General features: G+C 44.2%; 1 protein-coding gene across 4 annotated transcripts in view; it reads left to right on the plus strand.

Annotated features, from left to right (window-relative positions):
• CadN (neural cadherin) overlaps nucleotides 1-21,795 on the plus strand; it is a 269,492-nt gene that overhangs the window by 190,022 nt on the left and 57,675 nt on the right. For 2 of the 4 annotated variants that reach the window (XM_077647253.1, XM_077647251.1), the window contains exons 17-19: nucleotides 4,808-4,923; nucleotides 14,890-15,054; nucleotides 21,313-21,458. In XM_077647253.1, the coding sequence (XP_077503379.1) occupies nucleotides 4,808-4,923; nucleotides 14,890-15,054; nucleotides 21,313-21,458 (427 nt within the window). Of the gene's footprint in view, nucleotides 1-4,807; nucleotides 4,924-14,889; nucleotides 15,055-15,917; nucleotides 16,083-21,312; nucleotides 21,459-21,795 lie in introns of all 4 variants that reach the window. The other 2 variants (XM_077647254.1, XM_077647252.1) reach the window with 1 other exon arrangement.

Genomic DNA, 21,795 nt, shown 5'->3' on the forward strand with positions numbered 1-21,795 from the left:
GGTCGTGTAATTGAAGCTCATTGTTGTAGAAATCTGCAAGTCGACGCGAGAGGGAGAGGGGAGGTTATGTGGGGCTTTACTACTAGGTGTGACGCACGGGCTGTGGGGGACGCCATAGTGGATGGCTCTGGATTAATTTCAGCCCCGTGAAGTTCTTCAAACTGCGCTGGCATCGCACATCACATGGGCATTTTTTTATTTCGGAAATGCGGCTGCCACGGTCGGAATAGAAGCCGTGACCTTGGTGGTGGTGGTGGTAAAAATATTTAAGGTTACTTATCACAGTCTATGATGGGCGGAGCCTTCAGTCTAGGACCCGATGTCTGACTCGATCTGGCGCGCCCTTTCTATGAGCGATTGCTTTCGGATCAAGAGCCCAATGCCAGGGGGCCACCACGGCAGGCGCGGAGAGGAGAGAGAAAGAGGCCAAGCCGAGAGAGAGAGAAGCAGGTGAAGAGAATGGAGGGGATTCACGGCTTTTGCAGAAAATTTGAACTAAACCGTACCCTACTTTCCCTTTTTTTAGATTTGTTGTTTCTTTCCGTGCACGGGGTCGTTGGCGGCCCTCCGCTTCCAGATTTCACCCGCGGACAAAGTTGTTTCTGACTATGTTGCATATATAGCTTTTGCTGTAAAACAGCCGCTTGTTGTGCTGTGCAGCACACATTAAAAAAACCCCAGGTTCCAATTTTTTTTCTTGATTGCAACGACAAAGTGACACTGCAACGAACTTCTTTAAACCAGGGCACGAGGCAGTCGCGACGGGAGCTACGGGCATTTCCGTCTCAGTGTTAAAGAAATCGGCCAGTTGTTGCTTTCCTTTGCTGTAAATGCACTGCACTAAACAGCATGCGAGTGTGGCCTGTAAGGATGACTGTTCTCGTTATGCTCTGCATGCTTCTTGCCTTGTTTCTGGGCTCGAGTGCCAAATTGCGTGGCGCAGATTGTTATTTCGGGCTACCTTTCTCGCAAGCAAGAGCAAATTTTGTGAGAGGCTGAGTGGATTCATCGTGCACGCATGGTCAGGCATTAAAGAAGTGGCGAGTCCCATTGATCTGATTTTCGCTTTTCACGCAATGCGGAACTCTCGGTCCATTAAAATTCATTGCACTCACTGCCTTTCCCTTCCCGACATCATTCGACATCGTCAACGCCATTGTTGCTCTCGCGGAGTTGTGCAAAAATCGCGAGCTTGCATGCCTTCACTGTCTCCCAGTCATCCTCGTGCAGGGCGTGCCGATGAACGCGGGCATTTAAGACAATTCCAACCTGTTGCCGTTTCAAAGCTTTCGTTGGGCGGTGGTTTGGCATCTGCGTACCCTGTACATGTGCAGTTCGTCCTTGGGCGTAGGAATGGTAAGCTAAAACATTATAGTGGGATACAAGACGAGAAGGTAGGGGCAAATACCCTCAAAGGATGCCCTCAAGCCAAAGGCATCGGCCGGTTTTCATGACTTAGCGGTTAATCCCATTTATCAGGCGCACTTACCAGTTGTCTGCGATTTCACGCTGTACTTGCAGGCAACTTTTTATGGCAATGCAGTAAAGGCTAGGCAGTAAACAGGAGACATCTCATTCCTTGGTTCCCAACCGTCAAGACTGAGCTCCTCACCACCAAAGTCTCTACATCAGCTTCTGATGTAGGGACTTTACTCGGCACTAGCGACCCTGTACCCTCTCGGCAACCCTTCACAGCCCTAGCTCGAACAATGAGCAACCCGCTCCCGACAGCACAGGGACAGAGGACCATCTCCTTCCCTTTCCTGCCTCTGCTGCATTTCATGTCGCCTGCATATAGGGGGTAAAAATCGGGCAATAATTTTTTTAGCTGAAATTGGGGTACAAATTGGGCTATTCAACAAAAAGTTCTATAACGTTTTTTTTACAATAGATTTTTTGTAGCAGACAATTTTCTATAAACTCTCATATTTGTGCGGAGCATGAAATAGTCATGTTTGCTGATTAATAAAAATGTAGAAATGGCATGTTGCACGAAAAATTTTTATTTGATATTTTTTCCTTAGGTATTACAATTACTTCATTGCTTTTGTGCATTACCATTGCTTGTGTACAATATAAAGAAATTTGCATCCTCAAGGCCAGGGATACATGCAACGTGTGTTTTTTCCAACGAAGTTTATTTTATTGGTCAAGTTGTGGCTGCCGATACATAGAGTGAAGAACTGCCGGCGGCGTGCCTTCGCGTATCCCCCGACGCGAAAGCAGATGTAATCAAATGGCAAATACCACTGAGCGAGGAGGTCTTTGAGAGCAGTGACGCTGATCCTTCTGTTAAAATCACGAATGTGTTCATTTCGACACCATAGCACTAATTTTAGCAGGCGCACATAGGTATCTATAAGGATTTGGGTTCTCGAGTGCACGAAGTCACATACCTTGCAGTGCCCGCTCAGTCGCTGATACCAGCGGCCAGCGGCAGCGACTTTCGCTTCAGGAAAGAAACACGAGGTATTTCGACCTAGGATTAGGTTGCGCTCTCTCAAAAAAAGCTACATTTCATGCTTGATTAACAGTTTATTTTCACGATAAGTTTTCCATGCCAAAATCACTGCATTCCTTGTCAACCAATGCGGCCATGTTGGTGGCGCAGGCACAAGCAGTGAAACCATAAAAGCGGGCTTCCTTACCTGCTATTGGCCGTGTCAGCTGCTGCTTCTGGTCTGAGTAGGCTTTGCATGCGTTTTTCTTGATGCCGGGCGTCAAGTGTGCACCGTCGGGCGAAAATAGCCGACCTGCCATTTTAAAAACCCTCCAGGTATCCTGGCCTTTAAAGGGCTATTGACACCAACTTTCTGCTTGCGTGTTTTCTTCTTTCAAATGATGAGTTAGTCATTTGAACACATAGAGCAACCCGTGGTAGTCCCCTTCGCCCGCTAAACAGCTTATAATTGCATTTCTTCTCTCATGCTGTTTCGGTTTCATCAACCAAATGATGGATTTGACGTGTAGCGGATCTTTAGGTCACATGAGGCACGGAAAAACTGCAGTATATATAACTACTGATATGTCGTTTATTGTAATTCTAGCTTTTGAAGCAGGCTGGTTAGCTACGTATCAGCATTTATATTGCAATTTTTCCGTGCCTCACGTGACCTGAAGAACTACACATCAGCCATCGTTTGGTTAAATAAACCGAAACAGCATGAGAGAAGAAATTAAATTATAAATTATTTAGCAGTCATAGGCGAATACTACATTGGTATCCATGTATTCTAAGGCGTAACACATTATTTTAAAGAAAACTCGCAATAAAGTTAGGTGTCTATAGTCCTTTAAAACTGGGATTCCATGTTTGCACGATATCTGTAGCCCTCCCGCTTGCAATAGAAAAACAAACCTTAACTCATTACAAAGGAAAGTGTATTTACCTTTTAACGGCATGCGTTATTAATACCATCTGTTGTTGACACGAGTGGAGTGCACAAAAAGCAGAGTGCATAAAACAATACCTTTGTTCGATTTGTTAGCTTGCGTCTTATTTTTTGGAAAAGCAAATGCAGCAATAAGAGGCTGCTTGTGTAGCATTTAAATGAAATGTCAATTTCGGTAACTACGGTGGGAGTTTTGCCTTCAGTTGATAGTTGTTTAGAATTGGCGCTCTTAAAACCAAAGATCACCAAAGTGACACACATCACAGGCTCAATAGCTTCAGCCCTAATTGACAAAATGCAAGGATGTCTGGCACATTTGTACATTGTGTGTATTTCGTTAAGTGTACAACATTTCTGAGCTGCACTGAGTAGTTCTTTAGTTAGTTGCTCAGAGTCATCCGTCATCACAAAAACGCGACCCATGGGGGTCTGGAAACTGAGTGTCCGAGGGCCAGTTTGGCTGTCATTAGCACAGGTTGGGACTCTTTGGCGTTTGTTCACATTGATGACAGCGTCTCGGATCAAATAGTGATGTTTCTCACCCAGATTAATTTAGAAAGCTGTTGAAAGAGACCAGCGCCAGTGATGATGGCGAAATGTGTGTTCTCATAGAGGTAGTTATTAAAAGTGTTTCTTGAATGGCCTCACAGATTGTCAGGCGATCAGCGGCTACATCGATGCCTCAGCAGCAACTATTGAGACGAAGAGGTATGCATGTATACCCTGGGTGTGCACTCATTCCTTGTGTTCAGCCTTGCTAGTCATTGACCACAGGGAAAAGCAAAATGCGGTGCACCCCACAAGCTTTGTGCAATATACGGCTGAACTGTGTCGTCATCGCTGATCGTCGAACGAAAATGTGCAGACAGACGCTAAGCGCAACTTCCAGAACCGATTGCGCATGAGAGATTCCGCTGGGCTCCTTGCGGGAGCATGTTCGTGTTTCGCTGGTCAATCAGGATTGGGCCGCCCGTTGCCAGATTCAGTTGCTCTGACATCAACTCAGCACCCCGCTCCAAATCGGTCAATGGGAATGGCTATTATTGACTGGAGCTTCAATAAGTGATACTCACCAGCCACCGAGCCTTTCACCAATTTTTTTGTTTTTTCTGGTGGGTAATAAGCAATTACAGAATGGGAATTTTACTTACCTTGGAGCTGCCGCAAACAAAACTGGTTCTGACTGCCTTGTAGGTCGGGCTGCGGACCATTGCCCCCATAGGCCAATTTTGGTTTCTGCGATTTGGGTATGAATGTCCAGCCGGCGAAAAAGTGGCGGCGGCCTGCCTTAAGCGGACGGATGTTAGTTCATAATTTTGGATGCTGTCTCAGGCCCACAGGAGTGTGTTAGCTAGGCTTGGACTCAAATTGAAGTACTCTTTGTGACGGCTCCTGTGTCTCTTGCCTGCGTGCAGCCTCGAGGATACGCTACGAGATCACCCAGGGGAACATAGGAGGAGCGTTTGCAGTGAAAAACGAGACTGGCGCCATCTACGTTGCCGGCCCGCTCGACTACGAGACCAGGAAAGAGGTAGGGTACGCCGTCCTGGCTGGGAGCTCCGATTCCTCGCCTCTTCGAATGTTCCTCAGGGTGCTGTCTTATTATTTATTTATTTATTTTCTGGAAGGTAATAAAAACCTCATGACCCGCTTCAGCAGCTGCATTTCGATGGAGACGAAATGCGTAACTGCCCGTGCACTGAGGTTTCAGTGCACAATAATGAACCCTAGGTCCTGCAGTATGGCATGCCCAGTAGCCTGCAATGCTTCTTTGGCTTGTTAAAGACTATAGACACCAAATTTTTGCTTGCGCATTTTCTTCTTTCAAATGATGCGTTAGACATTATTTACATGAATCACCCTGTGATAATGGCCTATGGCTACTAAATAACTTGCATTTGGATTTCTTCTTGACGTTGTTACTGCTTCGGTTCAATTAACCAGACAGTGGCAGTCACGTGTAGTTGATCTTTAGGTTACATGAGGCTCCCCGCAGTGGGGCGTCTGCAGTTTGCAGGCGTTAGTGAGTGGCGACACAACAGGCTCCTGAGCATCTTCAGGGATATCCCCGAAAGGGGATGATGGTGAGCAGTGCGTCACCATGGACCTGAGCACCCGCACTTAGCCGTGTGTGGCATCGCCGTGTCCGGGGAAAAGGTATCCTGGTGGTTGAGCTGATGCCGAGCGTTTGGACCTTTAAGGCCCCTCGGTGGAGACAACACACCACTTTGGCCCAGCTTCCCGTAGACGGCACCTCCGGCCTGACCCGGCCGGAGGAAATCCTCCCCTCTATCTTTCACTTTCCTACCCCTTTCTCACAACTCTCCTGTCTCCTACTCACTTCTTGGTTTTTCCTTTTTTCCTGGCGGCGAGGGTTAACCTTTTGTGGCCAACCACCCTGAGTTGCGTCATATTTGGTTATAGTTGAGGCGTACAGCTGGCGTGGGCAGGACTTACTTGCTCTTGCCCCGTCCCCTTGTTGGGCTCTGTGGTGGGTGGCTGGCACCGTGACCAAAAAACTAAATTTTTTTATGGCTCCACCCCCCTTTCTAAACCTGATAGTTCTCTCAATAGAGGGCGGAACAAGGCAGAAAACTTTTTTCAAAAAGAAAAGTAACTTTCCCCAAATACCATGTTATCCATAGTGAAGTAGAAGGTAAGCAAGCAAGAATACTATCCCCCTTCCTTGTGTCAAAACTACTTGACAGAAGCCTTGGGCATTGGCTACAAGGTATCAAAAATGGCCAGCGGTGTCTTATTGTTCAAACTGCACGGCAGCGTCCAACACTCTAAACTCTCAAACCTCATGTCCATAGGGGAAATCCCTGTCTCCACGTCTTCCCATTTATTACTGAACACTCTCCGAGGCGTAATATCTGAAACTGATTTTGTCCACATCACCAAAAAAGAAATGCTCAAATGGCTCAGCGACCAAGACGTCATAGATGTCCACCGAATCAAGGTCCGGAAGAACAATAAGGAAATGGACACAAAACACTTGATCGTCACGCTCAACACCAGCACATTGCCCGACACGATCGAAGTGGGATATTTGAAAGTTGATGTAAGACTATACATATGCAACCCTCGCTGATGTTTCAGTTGTCAAAGGTTCGGCCACGGCTCACGGAGTTGCCGCGGTCGCAAAACTTGCGCAAAATGTGCTTCGAAGGATCACCATTCTGATGAATGTGACGCAGTCCCACGCTGCGCAAACTGTGAAGGAGACCATGCTGCATACTCCTGGGCGTGTCTTTCCTGGGAGAAAGAAAATGAGATAATCACCATAAAGGTGAAGGAAAACATTTCATTTAAAGGCTCGAGAAGGCATTTTGCGCTTAAACACCCATAAATCATAAACACGGCTTTCTGCTGGCAAAATGAGAGAAACCAGTTTGTACATGTGGAGAAAAACTTACAGTTAAGCACATTTCATTTTCATGCTCGAAACTCGAAAAGCTGAGGAAAAAGTGCTTTTTTCCGTTTTTAAGCAAATGCATCTCTTTTAACCCAGCACTGCTCTTGGATGAAAGAGCAATTGTGGACATATCTTGCATTTTTTAACAGAAGCTGGTTTTCTTTAAAAAATGTAAATCATGACCCGGTGCTTCGCCTGATGCACCTCAGCCACTTTCTCATTCCTGAGAAAAAGGCTGAGGTTTTTATTTGATCGGTTGGGAGCCTCCGGATCCTTGCCCAGCTAAGGACAGCTGCAGTGGTTACGCTGCCTCCTTTAAAGCTTTTAATGTTAGCCATATATAAATCTCCTTTTGGCTGTCAATACTAGGTAGAGGGATATAACCATTTAAGCTTTCTGCACCACCATATTTTCACATATTTGTAAAAATCTGCAGAAAACTTTGTTCTTATACCTTGAGCTTGGCGCATAATAGCCTTAGCTGCTTATGCGCCATGAAACCCAACACAACAAACAAACAAGGTTACGTGAGGCACAATAAAAACGGCAATATAACTGGTGATATGTTGTTTGCTGTTACTGACAAATACCACATGCAGTGGATGTATTTTAATGCTTGACACATCATTTGAAAGGAGAAAACGCGCTACTAAATTTAGGTGTCTATAGTCGTTTAAGATGTAACCAGCCTGTAATATTTTGATCTGGGAAATACTGATTTGCATGGTACCAGGTAGAGAAACCGGCAGAACAGGGCGCGTACAGAAGAGAAGGAATTCACACGGATAACGCTGCAAATCTACTGATTTGCAGCTTAGTAGTATTTGTTCACGGTATCTACCACTTGCACAAGAATGAATCTTTGACCAGCAGTGTCACTCCACGCTTTGCCTGCTGTGACACCTTCAATCCGGTTGAGATGTCCTGAAATTGACCTTGGCAGGCTGATTAGATAATGCCAAAAAGTGTTCACTCTATATTGCCTTGCGGTTTTTTTTCCAGACCACCACTGCTGTTTGTCTTACCATTCCTGTAAAATATTTTCAGTTGGGATGCTGATTCTTTATTAGACCTCTTTTTTCAGGCTCCCTGTGATGAGATGTTCGGGACATGTGTAGCTATGCATTTGTGCTGATGTTTTCCCTGTGCAATATGAATAGGGATTAGAAAGGTGTTAGGGATTAGGTATTAGGGAGCCACCTAATGTCGTGTCGATGTGCCACCTAATATGAGAACCTGGTATCGCCGGGTTTTCATGTAACAAAGCTAGGTCATGGAACCATCAGAGAAAAATGCAAGTGAAAGTTTACTTTTAAAGACTGAGTTATGTTATCTTTGGGACATTGCACTGGGCTGATATAGAGAGCGACGCATCACATGGGCCGCGTCTTTTAATGGCAGCGATGGAACTGCCGCTGAACCGTCATGGTTACCAGAACATGACAGTTTTCCTTAAATGCATGGCTTCGCGTCATTGTCTTTATATGCAGCCTACTTAACCAATAAACTGATCTGAGCGAGTGATGGCAGTGAACGAACAATGTTACGCTATTTGATGACGTGTGCTGGTGAAGTAGAGCCTCATTGTCATTACAGGGGTATAAAGTTTCGGAGCAATGCCTGAAAACACACAATTTAATTCAGCGGTATCAACGTCTGACCGTGTCTCTTTTTGGTTTAAACCAAATTTCAAAAATTGAATTCGGCATACTTATTTATTTTTATTTTTTTGCCCTGGTTGAAACCTTAAAATTCAATCTAGTGAATTTAAGGTGACTCATTTTTAGAAGCACATTGCCCTTTGTGAGTTTTCTATTGCCTTACTTTGGTGGTCATATACACCACTTGACATTCTGTAACGTTTTCTTCTGTTACTTTTTCTGTAGTAGTTTTTTTTTTAATACGTGGTGCTTCTGGAAATCCCGCCAGTAATTTATAAAAATAAAACCAGCTTTTGCGACATAGTAATAGCAGTGTTGGTGGACATCAGAAAACACGTGAATCATGTTAACTAGTAATCTGGTTATGCGTGTTTACTCGATTCTAACGCGGACCCGATTTTTTTGTTCATGAATATTCATAGGGCATAATTCCTGCAGATGCCTGAATCGATGTTTGTATGAGCTTCCGTGTTACTCTGTTGCTCTCTTTATGATTCGTTACTACTATCACTTTGAGCACACCTCAGAGCAACAGAAACTTAAGAGCCAAATGGCAAGGCCAGCAGTTTGAGGCAAATGGAGACAAACGGCGATTATACAGTGCACCTTCCACACTTGGGTGTGGCCTGGCTTTGACTAGCCTGGTGGGTTCACACGACGTACCATTTGCTTGCGGACCGGATGGCCCGCCACGTCCCACTTCCTTGTGTGAAGTATGCGCTTGGCCCATGATGTTGATGCTGAACGTAGCATATCGCAAGACCATGCGCATTCTTAATCTGCTTATCGCCACCTGCTAAGGTAAAGGTCTGAAGAGTGACAATAGGCAGGTGGGTTAGACATGTGCACCGACTTTCTCCATATGTGGGCCAGGCGCGGACTTCGCAGTGTGGAAATGGGACATCTTTTGACACCTGGCCTATGGGCTTATGGTCCGTCTTGTGAATCCATCTTAAAGGAGCACCGCGATGTTTCCCTCAGTGCTGATTAAGCTGATTAAATGTATTCCGCATGCGTTCCAGAGGCCGCAAAAAAGAAAATTTGAAATTGGAGCATGCAAATGAAAATTACACCAATTAGAAAATTAAACATAAAAATTATTCCGTCACCGTCTGGAAGACGTTGAAGTAACGAGCATTAGCTGTTGGGTAGCGCCATCTATCGTCCATGCGATGTATTACCACAGGATTAGGCTACCTTTCCATACTTCACAGAGAGTAGGTGCCTACCACCTTGTGAGCTGCCGAGTGCCGACGTCACAGCTGCCACCTTAAGCCTAGCCATAACTAAGTATTAACCTAATTAGGCGATATTGGTGTCTAACATGTCCTACTCATCAAGCCGTTAAGAATATTTCATTAGTCAGGTCATGGCATCATCGGTTAATTATAAGCAGTTAAATTTTAGCTTAAGCATAACTAAATATTAACTTCATTAGTTAATATTGGTGTCTAACATGTTTTACTCATCTGGAGAATTCCAGATATCTAATTTGGTTTAGGATTACCTCATTAATTACTGAGTTATAAGTGATTAAATAGTCACGGGACTACTTAATTATGACGTCACAAAATCAGTGACCTCACCAATCAATCCCCAATCGGGTTGCTATATTAATTTACTATGGGGGCCGCAATCTTAAATTCCTTGGACTTGGAAAATTTTACGCCGAAGGGAGGTGCTAGCAGACCCCAAGAAATCGAGAAACGTTATGAATAAGAGCACGCTCTTAGGAGATAGATGAAAATGCATTTCACTCTAAAATGCATTTCACTAGTTAGTTACCAAGCCAAGCGCACACGCAGTGGAAGCTTGCATGAGATTGTTGCTTTGCTGGGTCAGTCCACAGCTGCACATTTCGGCGGCAGCGTCCTCCTCCCCCCGTGTGGTGTGACTAACTCTACAAAGGAAGCTCTCGGATGTTTCTTTAGCCGTGCTTATATGAATGGGACAACTGGGGCATCCCATCAACTTTCTATAATCCGATACAATTCAAGAACGAAGCGGAAAATACTTCCCTAAGGAGACTCTTCAGCCCATGGCATCCACCAATTTTCACGACACCACGGTTAATCAAATTAAGCCATGGTAGTTCCTATTCATCTGCCACCCCCTGCAATTTCACACTAGCCGGCCCAAAGGGATTGGTCAAGGGGGAAAATCGGTGGACGCCATTGGCTGGTGGGGCTCCTTTAAGGGGCGTTTGCTGCTTCATTCTTCAGTTGTATCTGACTGTAGGGCATCACATTCATGCAAACAGCGATAATTGTCCACCTGCAAAAAACAGTGCTTTCATACAATATTTCATACAATATTAATGAGGTTTTACTAGCCATCATGTTAATTTTTGTTTCCAGTCTTGTCATGTTATGGATTTCATTTTGCTTGACAGTCAGCATTACAGGTTGGATTCTGTTGTGCTATCTAACAAGTAGTATACATTTCTGTACACATCGTTTTTGAAGCGAAAAGCTTCACTAGGCTCGTCAACACCGAATTTCGCGTGAGCCACCCTACAGATTTGCCACAGCTTCGCATGCGTGAAACCGAGTGACGTCACGCGGAGCGCAGGTGGTCGCTGCTGCCGCAGCCGTCGTAGCCACCGCGCGCTGACTCCGTCGTCTGACCGTGAAAACGAGTGACGTCACGCGGAGCGCAGGTGGCCGCTGCTGCTGCAGCCGTCTTCGCCGCGTGCTGCCTTCATCGTCTTACCTTTCACCATGGAAGGAGAAGACCCAGAAGTGGTAGCGGTGGGAGTTGGCTCAAAAGCAGCGAAGATATGAAAAGTGCAAGGCTAGACATGCGGCTGAAACGTCAGAATCACGAGGGGCACGCCTTGCTAATCGGCGGCAAAATGTTTTTTTGTACTGTTCTGAAGAGAGATTCGATTCGATATTCAAAGCTATTTTTTCTTCATATTCATATTCGAATTTTTTCATATTCACACACCCCTATTCATAAATGATGAAAACGGCAAAATCGAAATGCCACGACTTACCGAGTCATATAATTTCTATTTCAAAGATGCACATCATGGTTGAAATTGTGAGGAAAAAATTATGTCACTACTGTTGGCAAAAGATGCCTGGACAAAAATGGCGGATGACGTGCTGCACCGCGCAGTTTCACGCAGTATTATTTACTGCATTCATTATATGGCATTAAAAAAACTGGCCTACTTGCAAGGTGAAAGATGTGGAATTCACCTGAAACAAAGAAATCGGTGTAGCCTACTGTAGAAACAGTTTAGGTGTAGCCTACTGTAGAAACAGCTGTGAGTTCATTTTGTGCACAATCGTGTACATAGCGTGTCAAACAGTAAAAAAGTTGGTAATCAGAAATTAACCAGAGTAGATACTTGGACATGTTGGTGCATTTTGGTACAAAAAAAAAACGTACTGCAAAAATATGAGGACAGAAAAAAGAACACACACACACATCACTGTAGGCTGTTTTGTCGCATGTATCAGAAATTAGTTAGTCAGCCTAGTAGTTCACACAGTTAACCTATTTTCTGATCCACCAACACTGATGTTGGTATGCTGCAGAAGCCTTTTATACCTCAAAAAAGCTGTTGTCAAAAATTAGTTGCGACTTCCCTGACACACCTGGCACAGCTTGACTACAGCAGGGCATACTGCTTCTTTTGGTTGTCATTTTCATCTGTGCAGTTTTATGTGGGTCCCTAAGTGAGTTCATATCAAGATATTCTCCTTAAGTGTCTGTTTTGAAAATGCCAGGGGCTGTGGGGAGGGTTCGTGGCACTCACAATGGCAACCTTGTTGCATCATAAGCCATATCACAGTAGACCTCGATATTGTTTTGTATTAAGTGGACATGGCTGACCAAAAGTTTGTATTCCAGGCATTCACTGGTGCACATTAATTTCCATGTAACATCACGAAGGCACAGGAAGCTTTATTTCACTTCGTCATAAACCACATATTCTATGTGGTGGCATGGTCATTGATTTAAGCAACAGAAATGACCAAATGCAGCTGCCATGTTAGGAGCTTGTGTGTATTTCTGCTTTGTGTTCATTCCAGGTTATCTTCATGATACAGGCACACTGTCTCCATCACTGGTTATTGTTATTTTGGTTGCCATACCTTCTTGCTAAGTTTTGTGTGCTCACATTCTGTCTGTCTCACTATGCGTGAGTGCCGAGGCCTAGCTTATCGAGTCACCATCGTATGATTTCCATTCTAGCTTTCTAGGTCAGTGTGAACAAGGGGACTCTGCATGGATTGTCTGCAGCGAAGAAAATAATAGTGCTATTACTTAGACAATGTGTGGCATGTAAAATTTTACCTTTCACTTCACGTGCAATATCGTGTACTGAAGTGGGGCTTTATGGTTGCCATAGATCGTATACACTTGTGTAAAGGCCGCACTTTTTTCTCGCAGCGAGGTGCAGCTCTTTCATAGAACTGGCATTTTTTCCCAGAAATTTTTCAGCTACATCGTTGCCCTAAATACACATCTGTGGTTTATGCGGCAGCACTCAATAACAACAAATTATTGCAGGCTCTGCAAGCCCTTGGTAGATGAAATGAATTAAATGTCTGAATGGTGTAACGCACGATCGCCTGACAAGCTGCTGGAACTGCCAAGAGTAAAACAGGCTGCTATGTGACTTGATTGTCAGATGTTACATCGCCTTAAGTAGCTCTGAATAACAAAGTAAAGATATGTGCACATAACTATCAGGATCCAATGCTGTGGTTCACGGTTCGGAGCAGTGCTCTCTTCATAGGACCGGCGACTATCAATACAAGGCAACTTCGTTTGTCCTCATTTTCCACTCGCTTTGCTGTCAGAGGCATTGTGGAAATAAATCTTACTTTCATTTTAATATCATGTCGTACGATGATAAATGGGTAACAAGGTTAGACATTTAGTCATGAGAAGGGACTAGCTTCAAAGCATCATCTTCTTACGGCTTTGATGCGAAGCATGTTAGGTATAGATAGCAACACCAAGTGAGTGTAGCGCTGTCGATACCGGTGCCTGAAGAAGGCGGGCTGTGCATCGTTGCTGAAATGCACACCGCTAGAATGGTTGCACCCCATTCTAGCTTTTGCACAGCAGTCTTGTCCTTTCTGGTGCATACATCTTGCACATCGGACGAGCGAGCAGCGCTGAGGCAGTGCTGAGTAATAACAAGGCCTCCATGCAATAGCAGCTTAGGTGGAGTCTGATGGAATGATTGGTCACTGGCTTATAATTACATTGGCCGTACCGTGTGTCGCTGTCTTATGACAGCACAACTTGCTGCGCAAGCAGAATGATTTGCACGGACTGGAGTCCTAGTCAGGCGATCTTTGTTGTCGCCTTTTGCCTCTGCTCCAGGACAATACTTATGGAATGTCAAAAGTGCAATAAACAAACAAATGTGAAATGAAATTCTTTTGGCGAAAATGTATTAAATTACTGGCTGCCAGATTGGGGGTGCGGCCCTTACATGAGTATATGCCCTACTTACGTCTCTTGCTGGAGTGGATAAACACCAGCCACATTGCTAGGATTGCACATTGCACACATCAGTGAGTCTAGTCAAGGATCTCTTGGCTCCATTGCAACACTGTCGCCAAAGTTAATAATGAACAAGGGTACAGATCTATACAAAACTAGTTGCCGATACAGTCCTGCAGTGAGGGACTCTTGATGTCACATTAATTATGAATGTGCCGACTGACACATTTTAACGAGACTCTTCATGTCCAGTGTAGGCTGTGCAGAGGCAACAAATAGTAGCACCTAGTGGTAATTCAAGTCCTCACATTTACAATGCTTTTCTTCAGTTTACTCTCATCACAGTTTTGACCGCAAAGGAGCCCTGAACTGCCCTCTTGAGTATGCTTTGTTAACACATTCAGTGAGCACAGTATCTTGTAGTGAACATAGCAGCCAAGTTACAGGCTCATATGTGGCACTTCGTGCTCACAACATGCAAAGGGAGCTCTTTTGTTTCTTGCAGCAGCTTTTTCATGGTTTTTTAACTGGCCACTGAGCACCTGCTGGTGTCTTGTTGGTTGCAGAGTCATCCACATAGCCCCTGGCACCGCCACCCTTCGTGATGGTGGCAAGAGCAGGCCTTCGGTGACAGTGACAACTGGGTAGTTGAAGTCACTCCCACAAAGGGAAAACAATGGCGAAAAGTCAGATAAAGGGAACTATAATAGCTGGCACATTTCGAAAATGATTTTAGAACAGCATCACTAGTACAGCCTGTCAGTGCCAGGGTATTTTTCTTGATGACTCAGCGGTGCCTCGGCCCCCCTCTAAAGTTACTGGTTCAGCTTTATGGCCCTCAGGTTTTAGCTTTTTTTTTAGGAATTTTTTATAGTAATTCTGGGTGTCTTGTTGCTGCTGTGGTGTATTGCCACCCGGAATTGTGCCCTTACATTGGTTGTAGTTTCGACTGCGGCTGGTGGCATCGGATAACCTCAACGAGAACCATACAACAGTACTCATCAAGGTCAAGGACGTCAATGACAATGCCCCCATCTTTGACCGGCCTACCTATGAGGCTCAGATCACTGAGGAGAACGACCGGAACCTTCCCCAGAAGATACTTCAGGTCTACTTCCAGCGTTGGATGTGCCTAATGCTTGATAGCTGTTCTCTTTTTTTCTGCACGCTTTTTGCTTTCTTGTATTTGTGTGCATGTAGCTCATGTGCATTAATTTTTTGGCATGATTCCAGCTAGGTGGGGCTCTAATTTGCAGGAAACCTGAGCTTGGCAACAAGAAAATGAACACAAGACAAGCAAGAAAGCTGTGTGAAATTTTGTTTTTATTTTTTTGTGTCTTAAAAGTTCGAGAAAAGCCTTTCCCAATGGCGGAGCAGTCTATATAGTGTTATGACCACATTTTTAGTCATAACTGATACATTTGCTTTACATTTGACTTTAAACATGAAGATGAAATGAGGCCACATTGAGAGTGCCATTTAGCACATGTTGCCTTCATAGACAAGGCTTAGTTTGTGTGTGCCTTGCTTTGTTTCTTGTGGTGGTCTCCTATGCAAGGTTTATGCTTCAGTGTTAGTTCTGTGTGCTTAGTTTCTGGCACAATGTGTGTTATGTTTGCGATTTCACCTGTCATCTGATGCTTAGAGTGAAGGTCAAATAAGTTTTTTTTTTCTCTCGAGTGTAAATTTGTTGCTGCATTCATGTGAGCATCCCTGCCCATGACCCCTTTTATTTTGATATTACTGGGCAATATGCAGCTGTTCTTTTTTTCTTAGCATGGTGCTCCACAGAAATGTGGCTTCTAGAAGCAGTAGTGAGGGCTGTGACTACGGTGGTTCAGCCAGCAATCATTGTGCCACTAGGGTGGCTTCGCACTGCATGAGTGGCATGTGTTGTCTGAGTGTGCACTTGTTTTCTTTTTGTTTTGTCTTCTCTACCTGCCCTGGGCTTTTGTGCTGCCGTGGTGCCAGTTTAACTTGACGCTGGTGGCATCGGATGGCTTTCATGAAGGCAACACCACAGTTCTTATCCACGTCAAAGATGTCAACGATCTTCCGCCTGTTTTTGGCCAACCTTCATACATGACCACCATCGAGGAGGAGGTGTCCCACAATTTGCCAATGAAAATTATGACGGTATGCATAGCCTACATGTACCGCTTCCTAAGCTTAAAATTTTCTCTGACGAAGAAAGCCTCTGCCTAGTGCACTTGTTCTCATGTGCATTCTTGGGCTTCCCCCCACTGATATTTCGTAGCTGGTAAACAGGGCCGAATCTGGCAAGGACCGTATCCACGACATCGTTCTCTTTAGAACCGGCTCACTTCTCCTCGGGGTCACCGCGCGCGATTGGCCACTTCGCCGCTTGACGTCAGCTGGAGTGACTGGAAGCGGCCAATAGCGCACGGTGGCCTACGAAGAAACGAGCTGGTTCCAGGGCAGACAGTCTCGTGGGTATGGCGCCTGGAGACGTAACTTCTATTTTACTTGTAATATTCTAGCATGTTACTGATCAAATCAGCAAAAGTTTTCATTTCATTATTTCTGTTTAGTATCGTACAGGAGAGAAGACGGCAGAACCGCACTACTTTTATATTCAGTTGATCTTGGATACGTCGATCCTGGATATGTCGAATTATTGCTTATAATAAACTGTCATAATATCCTCTTGAAAATCTGCGCAATGACTGTGCTGTGCTGCTCCCATAACAGCTGAATTTTGAGGCGTTGATTGGACATGTTGCCGTGGGGGTGTAGTGAGAGTGAGCATATGCCCGAAGACTCCACTGCGCGCGGGTTATGTTCACCGGCGGGCAGTTTGAGTGATGACCGAAGTGGTGCCGTGGTTCGCCTAAAGGCAGAGAAGCGTCTTGATACTCTCATAGCTTTCCCTCAAATGACACGTTCGTTTACAGGCGTGTGTGTTCTTGACAGAAATCTACACAGGTGGCAGGAATCATTTATTGCAGGTGAAATATTGGCGCAATAGTAATTGGAAAATAATGCTAATGATCCATCGCCTGCAGCAATAGGAGAGAGCACTCTGGTGGGGCCGCATGTACGTGCACTTACTCGGCTGACGCCGTGTAAATTGGCAGCGTGTAAAAGTGCGAAGGTGAAAGATACCATTCCACATCTTAACTGCCCTTGTGCTGTACACATGCGGTAGCAGTTGTGGCGTGATAGTGGTAGAGTGTGGGAAACGCCGTATTGGAGGGCTCCAGATCAAGGGATTTTTTTAAATATCTGTGTGGTAAATACACTATCTACAGTAGACCCTTTTAGCATACCGTGTACCGTGTTCCCGTTACATGAGTACTAGGAGCCCGTCCACCACCAGTGTGCACGCTCTGATTGTCCCCGATGTGGCGGGCGTTCGCATAGCTGTCAGGTACCCGGTGCTATCCGGCGCCCTCACGGCAATCTGCGCATGTGCACTGATGGTGCGCAGGCTCCCTGTACTCTGGTAACGGTAACATAGTACACGTATGTTAGAGGTGTCTAGTAACTACAACCATACGGTAGTAGCGGCTAGGCAAGCACGACAACGGTAGGAGCAGCAGTGCGTTACCATATTGGTGGTATGCCCGTGCTAAAACTCTCCAGCTTCAACCTCATTTGATTCATTAACACACATCGATATGGCAAGATGCATTTTTGTATTTCACCCTAATTCAAATGCAGCGAGATTCGACCTGTGACTCTGGAGTGAGCAGCCTAGCACCAAAGCCACTGAAACGCTGTGGAAAGGGAAAATAAAAAAAGTAACAAAGGTGTGATCAACACACATGGCAGAAGCAAGCACAATATCAAGACACTGAAAAAAAAAAAAAAAAAACTTGGAACAGCATTTGTGCCACAGTTTCATTCGAAGAAAGCCTTTAATTCAGTCTTCACTTCATATACCATGCCATTATTCACTTGATACAAAACTAGGCTTAACGTGAACAGTGCGCTTTTGCGTTGTTTGGTTAATGCTGCGCACACGGACTGCTCTTTCTCAAAAGCACAAGAGCGCTTTCATAACAAGTTTCTTTCAAAACAGCGTCCAAGCGTGACAAGATAGCAGGTGCGTGCGCTTCTCTCATGACAGTGTCCAGACATGAGCGAGAAAGAAAGCAAAACAAGTTTTTTTCACGTGCAGGTGGTGCAGACACACAAGTCAGCAGAAAAACTAGTTGGCCTGCCTTATCATTTACACAGAGTTGCTCAAAGAGGGCACTGTTCACTGGCTGCCGCAGTTATCAGTTGTACATGAGGAATGTCGACACAAAATGGAGAAAGCAAACTAGAAAACTGACAAGTAAATGTGTGGAGAGCAGCTGGGGGACAAATCAGGAAATACCGTTTTAGTAAAAGGTTAAAGAAAAAGAGGGGGTCTGTAGAAAACAGGGATGCAGACGAAATTGGCACAAGGAACATACACAATGTTTCAGCTGGAAATTGCCAAATAAAGTACATACAGTAATTCTAGGGGTAGCTCTTTGTAGTTCGAGGCCGGGACTAAGACATACAGAATCAAGTACTACAAGATAGGCATGTTATTCGCTGTATGTGGAGAGGAGGAGGAAACAGCTGAACACTTGATACTTTTCTGTAAAGAGCTTCATCCTTCAGTTGAAAGCAATGCAACTGATTGGGGTTTAAGGACAGTGGAGGAAAAGTTGATTTAAACAAAAAAAAATAACCAAGCGAATGTTATCTAATGGGTTGTTAAAATCAAGGCAAGAGTGAAATTTTACAAGTCATAGCTAGGTGGCGTGAGCCTCCGCCTGATTAAAAGCGTTCAATTCAGCCTTATCCATCCGTCAATCCATAGCACCTTCTGGTCCAGGTTGGCATCTCCCCTATAGCATCTCCCCTACAGCACACACCCCACATCCCTGCAAGTGGTGTGGTGCAAGTAATGTCACTTCCATGATCACTTTTCGTGCTCGGAGCTTGGCCGGCTGTGCGACCTTGGGCACCTGCTGGCAGCGCTAGCACTGTAGAACTGCGTGACAGCATGAAATGTGGGGTGTGCTTGTGCTTGGACTTAGGTTTGGCTTGCTTATTTTCAACACGACACTGTTGAAATGCAGTGAAGCCGGCATTCGGTGCACCAGTTGTCATGTGGTGAAGGACCAAAGGCTTGCAGTAGCTCTCGTATGGCCTGCTGCGCTGCTGAAGAAATCAGCTGCACCATTATTTTAATTAGATATTATTGTGTTTATAGTAAACCAGTAACAGAATTAGACCTCTTATGGTCGACGGTGGCTTCACCCAAGGCACCTTCGGCTGCAACTTCGATGCAATGTGAGCTAGGCCTAGTGACACCCAGCGAGCGGTAATCTGTCACAGTCCCGGCGGGCAGCACGTCGCTGCCGTGAACATGGGTGCACCATATTTACGCTTGTGGGTTACAGAGAAGCTTATCTGTTGCCATGTTTTATATATAAAACTATTTTGCAATCCACTTCGAATTCGATATGTCCAGGATCGACTGTAATTAGTGGAGTACGTTGGTATAGGGTTAAGGCAGTGATCTGTTGATCATCGAGCGTGATATTCCCAAGGACATTACACAAGCTGCGTTACATGAGGAAAGGAAGGCGCCATGGACGTGTCTTTCTTTGCTCGTCACTTGTGTGATGCTGCACTAGAACAGCACACCGAATAATCACCAACTCGTCTCATTCTCTGTACTGTTTATGTGTTCATAAGCTAAAATAACACATTTGAGACATAGTTCTAATTTTTGTTTGTTTCTCTGCTCTAGGTTAAGCTTTAACTAACAAGCCAGTTTTCTAAGCTGTTATTTAATTTGTAGTAAAACTGAATCAAAAATTGTGCTTATGTACTGCTCATGTTTGGTAGAGCTTCGCTTGAACCTAAAGGAAGGTTCTCTATCTTGATTTAGTTTCCAGACCCTTTCTTAGTACTCTTGAATAGTAGATTTCATGAAGTTTGTTTCAGAAAACCAAGGAACAGAAAACTAAGTTCTAGCTTCAGATAATGTACAGTGTTTTTTTTTTTATTTATTACCTATTTGCATGTTTCCAATTTAATGTTAATCCATCAGTTATATTCACTACTAGTTTCTTATCTTTGTAATTATGCTTAGAAATGTGCGGAAATTGTTTGTGTGCTGGCCTTTTTTTCTTCCTTATTACTGACTGGACTAAACCTTCGCTGAGCCTTCTAACATTTACTGCTTCACTATTGCAAAGGTGTGTCCTTGGTAACTTGGAGCGTGGTGGTCTTTTAATCTTGACTATCCAGTATCTAGCACATTAGTGGCTTCATATGACACCCTTGCCCCAGGAAGGTGAGGAAGTTCTGCATGCTTATTACTTTCCACAACCTGGGGCTCTAAGCTTCTTTACTTTTCACTCATGCATGAACCTCCAGTTGCGCTCTATGCTGCATGGCCTTTGTAATGTTTTGCTCTGCATGTTGCTTTTTTTTCCTTTTTTTTGACATTTTGGAGTGATTGTGTGTGTGTTTCTGTTTCTGTATACTGACTGTATGTGCATGAGTTTTTTTTTTCTCACTGGGTAAAGCCTTTCTTAAAACTGGTGCTAAGAAAAGCTTTCCATATTTCATCACTAACTAAGTAATATCAAATATAACGTGTCACTTGTTCTTACTAATATTGATCTAAAGTTTCTCTATAGTCTCAAGCTATTGAAGTGTGCAGTATCTGTGAAAAAGTAGAGCTTAGTTCCCTAGGATATAAGATGGCAGTTTTAATATTAGTACCTCAAGTTTACGGCATGCAGGGTTCATGAAATACAAATTTGTTTGTCCTTAATTTGGTGTACTCATATTGCACATAGATCATCAAATTTCAGCAGTGGTAACAGCCATGTGATAATGAGGCACATGTCAATGCTAAGCAGCAGACCATGGGGCCATCATGGGAACCACATCGGCATCTTCGAGGTCTTAAAACAGATGACCGACGCCTTTATTTGCTGCATTACAAATTGGATGTTCCGCTATTGCTTGGTCATGGAGCATTGCTGTGAAGTGGGCTTAACATTTTTTAAAAAGGCTGTTTGAGTGGTGCACTGCATTAGTCACATTGGCATCTATATACTGCATCGTTCATATCTGGCTGCTTGTCCAGACTGTGCGGCAGTTCAGATTTTTTTCTAACCCTGCACTTCGCAAACTCGGGTACCAATTGTACACAATAGTCATTCACTGGTACTAGCGTGTATGGGAACATTACTAGCGGCAAATTTTAGCTCGAGACTATTACTTAGCTCAGTACCTAAACTGATAGTTAATGAGCTGTGATTTAATTTGTTGCAAATAATTTTTTCCCCATCATGCATGGTGCTAACATTGTTTTTTTAAAAGACTACCATCTATGTTTCAGGTGACAGCAACAGATGGTGATAAGGACAGGGAGTCCTTGATAGTTTACTTTTTGACGGGTCAAGGTGTTGATGAAGACCCTGGGAATAGCAAGTTTGCAATCAACACAACTACAGGAGAAATATATGTGTTAAAGCCATTAGACAGGTAAGTTTAGACCTAATAGTTTCATTGAGTACTGCTGTGTGAATTGTGTGGTGTGTGAGCATGTTCCTGTGATTTTTCCATTTTGGATTTTCTATTTCTGCCGTTTTAAGAACTGCATAATGTGTATCATGTTAGCACTGACAACTGATTAGCAAAAGTTACAACTCTAATTGCATTCCACTGTTTGGTTTTCTTTTTTCCATAGTTGATGTGATGACATTCTCTGCTGTTTGCACTCAACTTGGACATAAAGCTTTGTCATCTTAAAAATCATTGGCTTGTAGATTTTGTGATGTTTTCGAAAGAGATATAATCGGTCACCACACTCATTCAGTGT

Source organism: Amblyomma americanum, chromosome 1 (genome assembly GCF_052857255.1).
Source record: "Amblyomma americanum isolate KBUSLIRL-KWMA chromosome 1, ASM5285725v1, whole genome shotgun sequence".
NCBI classification, from domain to species: domain Eukaryota; kingdom Metazoa; phylum Arthropoda; class Arachnida; order Ixodida; family Ixodidae; genus Amblyomma; species Amblyomma americanum.